The sequence below is a fragment of the Canis lupus genome, chromosome 5 (assembly GCF_011100685.1).
Source record: "Canis lupus familiaris isolate Mischka breed German Shepherd chromosome 5, alternate assembly UU_Cfam_GSD_1.0, whole genome shotgun sequence".
NCBI classification, from domain to species: Eukaryota; Metazoa; Chordata; class Mammalia; order Carnivora; family Canidae; genus Canis; species Canis lupus.
Window position 1 is genome coordinate 80,599,575 of NC_049226.1, and position 12,589 is coordinate 80,612,163.

The 12,589-nt window shown below is 35.5% G+C and overlaps 1 protein-coding gene across 7 annotated transcripts in view; it reads right to left on the reverse strand.

Moving 5' to 3' along the window:
* Positions 1 to 12,589, reverse strand: part of NFAT5 (nuclear factor of activated T cells 5) — a 122,346-nt gene that overhangs the window by 23,494 nt on the left and 86,263 nt on the right. For all 7 annotated transcript variants that reach the window (XM_038538472.1, XM_038538471.1, XM_038538470.1 and 4 more), the window contains 3 exons: positions 9,603 to 9,737; positions 9,425 to 9,477; positions 2,113 to 2,245 (listed from right to left, as the gene is read on the reverse strand). In XM_038538472.1, coding sequence (XP_038394400.1) covers positions 2,113 to 2,245; positions 9,425 to 9,477; positions 9,603 to 9,737 — 321 coding nt within the window. The remainder of the gene's footprint in view (positions 1 to 2,112; positions 2,246 to 9,424; positions 9,478 to 9,602; positions 9,738 to 12,589) is intronic.

Below are 12,589 nucleotides of genomic sequence, written 5' to 3' on the forward strand. Positions count from 1 at the left end.
CCCGATGCGGGACTCGATCCCGGGACTCCAGGATCGCGCCCTGGACCAAAGGCAGGCGCCAAACCGCTGAGCCACCCAGGGATCCCCTCAAAGGGAAATTTCTAATCATCAATATGTATCAGTAAGAAAGGACAGTATTCTTAGTGCTGACACTAAACACTTCAAAATCCAAAATGTTCTTCATAATTAATCAATAAAAACCAACAACCATAAAACCTCAGTATTTTCAACACTGCAAAATCTTTGAGGCTATTCCCTGACTAGATACCTACACTTCCCTCTTCCCTTTCCACACAAATGATACAGCTCATTAGTTCTGTATCAATTATGCCAGCTTTCTCCTCACGAGTAAGCTCCTCTTTTTTTTTTTTTTTTTTTTTAATTTTTTTTTTAATTTTTATTTATTTATGATAGTCACACAGAGAGAGAGAGAGAGAGGCAGAGACACAGGCAGAGGGAGAAGCAGGCTCCATGCACCGAGAGCCCGATGTGGGATTCGATCCCGGGTCTCCAGGATCACGCCCTGGGCCAAAGGCAGGCGCCAAACCGCTGCGCCACCCAGGGATCCCTGCTCCTCTTAACAAAAAATATTAAATGCCACTATTTAAGTAATTTAGCAATTACTACAATGCTTTAGCTACCATTAGTTTTAAGTCAAACTTTCTTGGATTTTTGAAACCTTTCTAGAAAGAAAACAATAAAATATTTGGTCTCTTTGAGTATCTTCTCTTTTATTTATTTTTTTTGAAACCAGTATATTATTTCTAAACTTTGCCTTTTCCTGCCTGAAAATTTTACTGCTGATCTTTTATTCTGAGACAAATATTAATTTCATTAATGCTATGTAATATAGCATACTTTTACAGCAAACTGGTGGATAATAATAAGCAATGCTGTGAAATTTAGACATGATTTATTTTATTTTTATTTTTTAATAAATATTATTTTATTTTAAGATTTTATTTGTTTATTCATGAGAGACAGAGAGAAAGAGAGGCAGAGACACAAGCAGAGGGAGAAGCAGGCTCCATGCAGGGAGCCTAATATGGGACTCGATTCCGGGACTCTGCGATCATGCCCTGAGCCAAAGGCAGGCGCTCAACCATTGTGCCACCCAGGTGTCCCTAGACATGATTTTTTAAAAAGGGGAGAGATTCATTAAATGATAGAAAGTAATTATCAAGATAAGATTAACTCAGGTCTAGTTACGGTTTCCATTGCTTTTGCTTTTTCTTGCCTGGGCTTTTTCCCCTCTGCCACCTTTAGTCACCTTGTACCTCAATGAATCCTGAACTATATGGGAATAACATAAACAATAAACTTAAAATATGGAAGAAATGCTAATTCTGAAGTATGCTTGAGACTGGAATGAACTGAACCAATGGTAAACATAGCAGAAATCAAGCCTAGGTAAATGGAACATGTATAGAGTTTCATTTTCTAAAATGTTCCCCCTACTTTTGCCAGGAAAAGACTTCTCTTCTTTAAGCAACTAAATGTGTAGGGAAGAAATTCTTAAGAGACTTCCTACCCAGAGATCTTCTAAACTTATGAACATTTCAATTGTTTTTATTGTTCTGGTTTCTAAAGGAACTACTTTACCTAAATGCTTGAAATTGTATTTGAAATATTAACCAAATTAATATTTTTGACTACAAATTAGAAAATGTTACATGCATATAACTATACTTGTGATTTTATCATTTATCAATCCAAGCTCATCTCTCCCTCTCCCAAAATGCATCCTATAGGCCAGATACAGACTAAACTATTAAGTTTTTCAAAGTCGTCACTTTTACCTTTCTGTATATAAGAGGTACTAAATGAATGATAACTCTTACCAAGTAATATGGATGATATAATTCTGTAGAGTAAACTTCAGTGCATTCCTAGCTTTTCTTTTTACTATTGGAGCATAAGCAGAAATAATAAATATCCTTGACATAAGAGTAAAAACAGTATGTGGTGGCCATCTTCTTAGGAAATCATGCCCTTAGAAATCAATTCATCCTAGCACACAACTTTTTCTTTTTGGTTGACTGGTTTTCATATGCTTCCAAAAAATTAGAAATTAGTGATTGATTTTAGTTCAGAATTTTTATTTTGACATACCTGGGTCAGGAGTGTAAGTGAATGGCTGAACATCATGAGATCTTCCAGCATTGGTCACTACATATATTCCCACTGATACTGGCAACGTTATATGTTGGTCATGATATGGGGGAACCTTCACAATAAGATGATTCTAAATTTAAAGGAAATAACAAGAGTCAAAAAAGAAGCAATATTTAAATTAAAAATTTGAAATAATTATAGTTAAGTACATTTCCTGTTAGCTGTAAAGTATAAAAAGTCTGACTAGGAAAAAAAAAGCATTTTAAAGCTCAGGTTTACAGGCATCATGACATTAAACTTAAAACTGCTTTTAATTTATTTTTATTTTTATTTTTTTAGGATTTTACTTATTCATGAGAGACACAGAGAAAGAGAGAGAAACAGAGATACAGGCAGAGGGAGAAGCAGGCCTCCCACAAGGAGCCCTAATGTGGGACTCCATCCGGGGATCACGCCCTGAGCTGAAGGCAGATGCTCAACCACTGAGCCACTCAAGTATCCCTGCTTTTAATGTTTTACAACGGCTTACAAGGTGCTTCTCCCGCCAACTATCTCTCTTTTCCATTCTCCCTGAGCTTGTTACATTCTGGCCATGCCAACCTTCTCAGTCCAGTCTTTTAACACATTAAATTCATTTTTGTTTTTACCTCACAGCTATTACAACTTGCTTGTCTCTCCCACTGAAATATTCTTTGTTCACCTCTTCAAATGGCTAGTTCTTAACCCATTTTCAGGTCTTACTCAAAATGTTACCTCCACATAGAGGCTGGCCTTCTATGACCATACTACTTGAAGTAGTAACCCTTCCCAACCGGGTCACATAATCTTATTTCTAAAATAGCATTTATCACCACTTTAAATTACTGTGATTGTTTTTTCACTCTCCAATCACAAGAATTTAAGCTCTGTAAGAACCTAGGATGTTCTGTTCTTCATTCTATAACCACTGTTAAACACCTTATACAATATAGATCAAATGTATTTGTTGAATTAAAAAATGAATAAATTTTGAGGAAAAAAATATGCCCACCAAGCACAATGTCAATTATATGTTTTGTACAACATTAATTGTGAAGTGCCTTTCGCAATGCAGTTCACAACTGCTTCCTAACCACTTTCTCATTAAAGTCAGATAGAGTTCAGTGTACCCAACCCTACCAAATCAAAGTTATTTTTCTGTCAGATAGTGGCAGAAGCATCCTCATAAGAAAAAAGTGTATAGTGCTTCATCAGCACTCACTCAAAGAAGACTTCATCTTCTTGAACCATATTTGAGTTTTGCAACTTCTTCCCTAGTATATTATAGTAATGGGAAGGAGTATTAAGGGCTAGCGATTATGTTTTTCTACTGAGGATGTGATATGCAGGAGGCTAACGATGGCAAATGAGGATGATGTGAGTTTTTTTTAATTTATTTATTCATGTGAGACACAGAGAGAGGCAGAGACACAAGCAGAGGAGAAGCAGGCTCCCCATGGGGAGCCTGATGCCGGACTCCACCCCAGGACCCCGAGATCACACCCTGAGCCGAAGGCAGACGCTCAGCCACTGAGCCACCCAGGCGTCCTTCTTATTTAGCTAGACTACAGTTGATTGACTCAGTTCATAGAACTAAGTGACAAGTGACAAGTGGGGCCAAGATCAAGGTTTCAATTTTTGAGCAATTAGTTCGTTTCTAAGCCATTTTTAAAAAAGATTTATTTATTTATTTTTGATAGACATAGAGAGAGAGAGAGAGGCAGAGACACAGGAGGAGGGAGAAGCAGGCTCCATGCCGGGAGCCTGACATGGGACTCGATCCCGGGTCTCCAGGATCGCGCCCTGGGCCAAAGGCAGGCGCTAAACCGCTGAGCCACCCAGGGATTCCCCGTTTCTTTTCTTTTCTTCTTCTTCTTTTTTTTTTTTTTTTAAAGATTTTATTCATTTATTCATGAGAGACACAGAAAGAGAGGTAGAGACTGAAGCAGGCTCCATGCAGGAAGCCCAATGTGGGACTTGATCCTGGGACCCCAGGATCATACCCCGGGCTGAAGGCAGATGCTTAACCACTAAGCCACCCAGGCACCCCTGGATTCCCCGTTTCTAAGCCATCTTAAAACACTCTCTGAAACAGTCATGTTAGAAGTAAAGAAATAACTTCTGATTTATGGCACTATGCCTCCTAAGCCCAGTTAGCCATCCTCCCTCAAATCAATCAATCAATCACTTTTTAAGCTAGGTGAAAACACATGTATACATGAGTGTATGTCTACAGATATTTGGACATACTGAAAACACATACTCAAATACACATAAGCTCATCAAAAAATGTATCTGCACTGATCTAACTTCTAATAAACAGTTTTAAAATTCTGCTTACTCTTAACGTTACTCTTTTGTTTGAACACTCTATGTCACAAAGCAGTCCTACCTGAAGAGATGTTTGAATGGATGGGCTTATGAGGTTATCCTCTCCTTCTTAAAATTATTTGGCAAATTTTGCAACTGAAATTATTCTTCTGAATAAAATCTTAGTTCTTGGTAATCAGTAACAGAATTAGTATTTAAAAGTTGGATGCATATGTTATTTAAAAGCTTTTACTCCATTTGCTTTGAGAGTATATTTAAACAAATCTAATTTGAAACCTTTAAAAAACCAAATGAACCTATTTTTATACTATTCTTTCATACTCTCTCAATTTTTTTTTCAATTTGAATCTAGAAATTCTACAAGTGATTTGAATTAAAAACTAGGTAAATTATGAAGTGATAGAAAGTTGTTTTTAAACAACTTTTTTTTTATTTTAGTAAATTAAGAGCAATTAGCTACCATTAAGTTAGGAGCACAATACAGATAAAATACACAAAGGGTTGGGAGGCCTTTGGAGCAAGTCAATATTCTCTAGCATAAAAATAGAAGCATATCTTAATTTTAATTTCTTAGAAAAAATCTGCCTGGGTTCAAAATAACAATTTTCTTCTCAGTAGATAATTTTTTTTTTAAATTTATAAGCTATGGTGCTAGATATTTTCCATTCTCCTAAATGACAATTTATCATTGCCACGTTCATTTTGCAGTTAGGGTATGTCTACATATGTAGACATAGATTAGAAACACTAACAAAATTCCTAATAAAATAATTTGAAAATATGTGACCTCTAAGCCTTTGTTTAGTCTAGATGTTCCCCAAAATTCTGAGGATCTCTTTTGGCATTTCTTTCAATAACTTTCCATATTTAAACTGATAATTCCATCTTTTCCAAAACTCCTAAGCTTCTCTTTATTTTTTATTGTTTCCCTCTAAAGAGTGCAATAGAAAGACCTCAGAAGACTAAAGATTAATAACAATCTATACAACTTTGTATTTTTTGATACACTAATGCCTGTTTCATGTTTTATAATACAAGCTATTCTTTTTGTTTTGTTTTTTTTTTGAAGATTTTATTTATTTATTTATGAGAGACACATAGAGAAAGGCAGAGACACAGGCAGAGGGAGAAGCAGGCTCCATGCAGGGAGCCTGACGTGGGACTCGATTCTAGGTCCCAGGATCATATCCTGGGCTGAAGGCAGAGCCAAACTGCTGGGCCATTGGGGCTACCCTAAAACAAGCTATTCTTTTTTTTTTTTTTTTTTTAAACAAGCTATTCTTAAATTGAATTATATACTTCTTAGTTTCTAATATAACCATTCTTAGTTTCTAGATCCCTTTTTAAAATCATCTCCATATTTCAAGCTGTGAAACTCTTGCTTTCTTTCAAAACCAACTTATGTTTAAGACTATGTATATATACATATACATAGAGATTATATAATCTAACTATATGTGAAAGATCAATCTTAAGAGATTGATCTTTAAGATATATATCTTTTGTATATATTTAATAGGCAGAATTTATCTGAAATTGTTAAGCTGGGAGTAGATATAATGACCATGTGCCTATCACATTTGGTATATATGTGCACAAGATATTATTGCTTTGAATAGAAGAGCCAGATATTAAACAAAGAACTGTTTTTCCCAGACTTCATTAATCTCAATTTATTTAAGTCTATTTTTAAAGTATTATTCATTCTTACTCTCTACTCAACATGGGGCTCAAACTCACAATCCTGAGGTCAGGAGTCATATGCACCTTCAACTGAACCAGCCAGGACCTCTCAACTTTTAAACTTATATTATTTTTAATTTATTATTTTTTAAATTTCTAAATAATAAAAAAGCTTAACGACTGATGAGTTAATTTTTGGGGTTGCAAACGAAGTTATCACAATTACTCATAACTGCAACTTGCAAAGTTATCTTTAAATGGTCTTTTCTACTATACCATCTTTTGTTCATTTTTTAATACTACAGAGGTCCTTTCAGCTTTTCTGTATAGACTAAAATTTCTTTTCTCTTGTTTTCTGAGTACTCTTTCCTCTAAATGTTTATTTTTTCAAACAGATTTTTTTTTAAAAGTAATCTCTACACAGAAGCTCAAACCCACAACCCCCAGATAGAGTCACATGCTCCACCAACTGAGCCAGCCAGGCACCCCTAAATGTTTTGGTTTTTTTTCTTTTTCTTTAATATAATCTGTTGGATCAATTCTTTATATCTCCATTGTGATCCAATTCTAAAACACTTCCCAGAAAGTCTCTTAGGAAAAAAAAGACAGAAAGCTCTCTGAAAAAGATAAAAATTTAAAAATGAAAAGAACCATAGAATTAATGAAAGATCATATTATGTTTTAGTTTGTTATACATACTTGCTTGAAAAAACCCCAGGACCTCTAGATAAAGTCACCAAATAAGGACATTAATTCCTTTCCATTCCACCATGTCTTATTTTTATGATTATTCTTCTTTAATCTATTGTAGCTGGTATAACTACCCTGAAAAAAAGTGTTTTAAGAATATTAACTACCCCATGCCTCAAAGGTAAAGAAGTAAAAAAAGGAAGGACGGAAAGAAGGAAGGAAGAGGAAGAGGGAGAGGAGTTAGAGGAAGAAGAGGGGGAGAAGAAGAGGAAGGTGAAAGATGAGGAAGAGGAGGAGGAGGAGAAAAGACTTCACAAAAGACTTAACTTCTTAACACTTCTTAAGTTCTATATGAATCAGCAAGTTAAGACTATAATTTGTTGCAGCTATCTTAATATTTTGTACAATTTATAGGGCAAGTTTCTCAGTCTCCAGAACTAGTTTTCTTATCTATAAACTATATCATAAGGTAAGGAAGAGAAATTATAATAGAATATTATTAGAAAGGAATTTACATTAATCTAACCAACTCATCAAAAAACAAAATGTTTATAGAACACATAGAAGTACTGCACAGATAAGTTAAGCTTTAGTCAGGACCAAAACTACAGGCATGTAAGAGCCTGGTTGAAATCAGGGTTTTAAGTCCCCTCAGAAAAAATAAGGAACCTCAGACCCCAGGGTCCTCATTTTCTTCAAAGTGAATAAAATGAACTGACAGGTTTTTTTTTTTTTTATATGTTAAGTGCTTAATATTATGAGGAACACAGAAGACTCAAAATATATTGTTCCTAACCTCTGGGAGTCCTTGAAAGGAAGCCACTGTAGTTCATGGGGAGTGTGAATGGTCTGATCATATAAGTTATATAAGAAATCATAAAATGTCAGAGTTAGAAGGAATCTCTCATATAATCTAGTAAAAATTTACGTATTAGTGATAAAGTAAGTGCTAGAACTTCAGTTAAGACATATTGCCCAAAGGTATATGTGACAAACAAATGACTGTTAAGTCCCACTATCTCTTTTTGACAGCATGTAGTAGTAGCATAAAGCCAGAGGAAAACTTTCTACATAGCATTTATCTAGGTGTATAAGAAGCTCCACTTATTATAGGATACTATTTTGTGAAGAATTAACTCAACCCAAAGTAAGATTTAGTTTTTGCCCTTGGCTACTGAAAAGTAATCTCTAAGACCTTTAATTTCTGCTTGATAGGGGTATCTCTGATTTGGGACTTTTGCCACTGGATTAACACATCCAACAATGTGATTTACGAAGGGGACTTTGGAATATGTCATATTAGTTTCAAGCTCTGATGCAACTGAACACTAAAGGTTAGCTGCATGGGCAATATGTGACTGAGCCCTAACAAAAACTCTGGGTACAATGGCTTGGATGAGCTTCCTGATTGATAATACTCTGTGTATTGTCACACATGGATGTGCTGAGAGTGTAAGGCATCCTGAGGACAACAGAGGCTTCACCTTCGGGACCTTCCCAGACCTTGCTCTATGGGTCTTTACCCTCTGGCTGGTTCTGATTTGTGTCCTTTTGCTTTAATAAAACTGAAATTAAATATAGTGCTTCCTGAATTTTGTGAGTTATTCTAGCAAATCTGAGTAGGGAGTGGGAACCTCTAAATCTGAAGCCTACTGTTCAAAAATGAAAGTGGTCAGGAGACTCCTGAACTTGTGCCTAGTATCTGAAGTGAGGGCAGTATCAGAGAACACTGTGCCCTTAGCTTTGAGTTTGGCAATGTATTATAGTGGATATATATTTTAGATTTTATTAAAAAAAATACAAAGCAATAAAAAAAACTTTAAAAGTTACAAACTTTTTTGCTAAATTAGCCAATCTCTAATTTTTTCCTCTTCCATCTCTCCTATTTGCTTTCATGTGCTATTTTCTACTCCTTTTCTTCTCCTCTGGTAAATTTTAGGCTTTGGGTATTTTACATGTAAGTTTGTTCCTCTCTTCATGACCTATACGTATATGTGTTATTCTGCATATGCCTTCTATCTGATTTGTTCATTAATTTGTCCTTCTCTTCTGATAGTCTCAACTTCTGTAAGTGTAATACTATTTGTTCCACATTCTAATTCATAAGCCAGTTTTTTACCCTGTTTTCAAGCTCTTTTTACTTGTCATTTAGAAAATAACGTATGGTGAGGTCCTACAGACCCTTTAAGTGTAACAAACAGTGCCTCTGCGAAAAAGTAACTAACAAACATAGAACACCTACACATAGCAGGTACTCGATAAATAAGTTTTCCTTTGATTTAACTAAATAGTAAATCTGGATAATCCAAATCCTCAGAACAAACAAATACCAGGAAAGAAAGGTTTCATTTATTAACAATGATAATTTATTAATGCTTCTAACTTTTAAAAATAGGTAACTGTCATTTTTAGCATCAGTGGAATAATTCCATTTCAGTTAGAGAAATTCTCAAGAAAGAAACTTTTATATGATTTGTATGAATTCTACATAAAGAAGAAATTTAATCTGTTGATCAGGAAAATTTCAGAACAAAACTAAATTTCTCAAAGAGTAAATAATTAAACTACAAAAAGGGTTAAATTATACCTGATGAAATAATTCCATGTCAATTTCAGCTTCTGACTTCCAAGAGTTTTCATCTGATTGAAATAAAAACAGTAATTTACTAAAATTCTGAAACTCTTTTTACTTTGTAGCTATTATTGTATCTTTATAACAAAGTAGAACATGCGACATTTTCCATACCAGTATTATGCCTACTTACCAGAAACATTTTCTTGGAAAATAACTTTAGTTCCTTTCAGAAAGTTCTTGCCGATTAAAAATACTTCTTCCTCTCCTTTCACTGAACAGCTATGCAAGCTTTTCTTTAAGATTTCTGGCACTCCTGCTGGCTGAGCTGTGGGTACACATAAGCATTCCATAAAAAGAACCACCAACACTTATTTCTTTTCTAAAATCGACTCAATTATCCAGTTCTAGAAGTTGTCTTTGTGGACCTCTGAATTGGACTTCCTTTACCCTGCAGCTTAACTTTCACCCTAACAAGAAAAACCCAGGAATTAGTTTTTAATAATTCTGTATTTTTATTAATGTATTAATGTATTAATTTTTAATAATTCTGATGAGATTTTGTAGGGATAGATTAATGTCTAAGATGGGGTTTTATTATATGTCATCTTTGTTTTATCATTATGTGATTGATGAATAGGTTTTAAAATATGCACTTAGTTGGGCAGCCCCGGTGGCTCAGTGGTTTAGCGCCGCTTGCAGCCCGGGGTGTGATCCTATCCTGGAGATCCGGGATTGAGTCCCACGTCAGGCTTCCTGCATGGAGCCTGCTTCTCCCTCTGCCTGTGTCTCTGCCTCTCTCTCTCTCTCTCTCTCTCTCTGTGTCTCTATGAATAATCTTAAAAAAATGCACTTAATTGTATTTGTCGTAATATTTTTTAAGAATTCTATTTAAAAACAAGCTTGTCAAAAAAATAAATAAATAAAATAAAAAAAAATAAAAACAAGCTTGTCCCACAGTCCTAACCTCAAAAATGCCAGCTATGCTTTTGCCATTACGAGACTTCTGAAGCAATATGTGCCTCTGGGTGGTGGTGAGGGCTACTTTCAGAATCTACACCCAGGACTCAGAGGCCCCACACCAAAAGAACACCTAAAAACAGACCGACTCCAAATCTGAATAGTTTTTTCTACAAGGGGATCTCCCTGAACTAGGATGACCTGAGCTCAAAAAATAAAATGCACTAGTTTTCCAATTACAAGACAAAGTAACCACTACTAAAATAAACAAAGAAGCTGTAAAGTACTGAGGGCACAAATCTAATGAATATATTATAATCAGCCTACCAACTTTTCTCATGCCAGGATTTCCTTAAGAAAATCTAATAAGTATTCCTTAGCAAAACAGGTTTCTAAGTCAAGTAAATCTGAGAAATACTGGGTTAAAGCAAAGCTAAATAAACAAAAGGATTTCTCTAAGTATTTAATATGCTGATAAACAGTATAAATATTCAAGAAGTGAATATAGTATACAAGTTCCATGCACATATCAGGACTGGCCATGTGACTTGTTTGTATAATGAAATGTGAACTGAAATAATGTGCCAGTTCCAAGGAAAAGGCTTTTAGAACCTCACATGGTTTCACTATTTCCTTCTTCCGCTCTACTACAAAAATGGCAATGTCCCAGATAAGAGCAGCTTCTTCAGCCTGAATCCTAAAGTGAAGGGAATGGACCTGCTTCAAAACCACAGCCAATACGATCATAAAATGAGGGAGAAATAGAACTGTTGTTGAATGCCACTGAGTTTTGTTGTTGTTGTTACTGCATCATTTAGCCTTATTTTCTGATACTAACAAGTATCCTGTCCTTATTTAATATTTATTTATTTATTCATGAGACACACACAGAAAGAGGCAGAGACAGGGGGAGAAACACGCTCTCTCCTGCGGGGAGCCTGATGCCAGACTCAATCCCAGGACTCCGGGATCACAATCTGAGCCAAAGGCAGACATTCAACCACTGAGCCACCCAGGTACTTTCATTAAATATTCAAACAGAAAATGACACTTGCAGCAACGTCTAAGAGTTTAAAAGAAAGTGTGAATGTATAACCATATACACTGGTTAAAACCCAGAGGGTTAATGTATGAAGAAAACACAAACAGTTATTGGCCAAATACTAGCAATTATATGCTTAAGATTTTATTTATTTATTCATGAGATACAGAGAGAGGCAGAGACATACGCAGAGGGAGAAGCAGGCTCCTTGCAGGGAACCCGATATGGGACTTGATCCCAGGATTCCGGGATCATGCCACTGAGCCACCCAGGCATCCCCTATATGCCCTTTTTAAATGAAGAATTAACTTTTTTTTTTTTTTAAGATTTTATTTATTTATTCATGAGAGACACAGAGAGAAGGAGAGGCAGAGACACAGGTAGAGGGAGAAGCTGGCCCCATGCAGGGAGCCCAACGCGGGACTCAGTCCTGGGACTCCAGGATCACTCCCTGGGCCAAAGGCAGGCACTAAACCTCTGAACCACCCAGGGATCCCCATGAAGAATTAAATTAACTAATTTATAGCTTTTTAGAGTAACACTGGAACTAGATATTTGTTTTAAAAGGACATTCAATGGGATGCCTGGGTGGCTCAGTGGTTGAGCGTCTGCCTTTGGCTCAGGGTGTGATCCTGGAGTCCCAGGATTGAGTCCCACATCAGGCTCCCTGCATAGGGCCTGCTTCTCCCTCTGCCTCTCTCTCTCTGTGTCTCTCATGAATAAATAAATAAAATCTTTAAAAAAAAAATTAAAGGACATTCAAGAAAAACAGTAAATTTTTTAAAGATTTTTTTATTTTTAAGTAATCTCTATACACAACATGGGCCTTGAACACACAACCTTGAATCAAGAGTCATTATTCTCCAAGGTCTGAGCCAACCATGTACCCCAGGAAATATTATTTTGATTAGAAAATAATAAGAGGCGAAAATTTATATGAATATATTATATTCAAATGAATGGAAAGTATGTATATAACCTTTCTCCCCATTTTCAAATACTATGTGGAAATTCCACTTCACTGATGCTTATCAAAACTTATTTTTTTCCTATCTCATTTTTTTCCTTTTATGTATTAAGGGTATATTGGCCAAATGAGGCCCTTCTGAAAGGTACACTGTGTATATATCTTCTATATATTTGTATTTACTTATACAAAGAACTAGTCTGTTACTGTT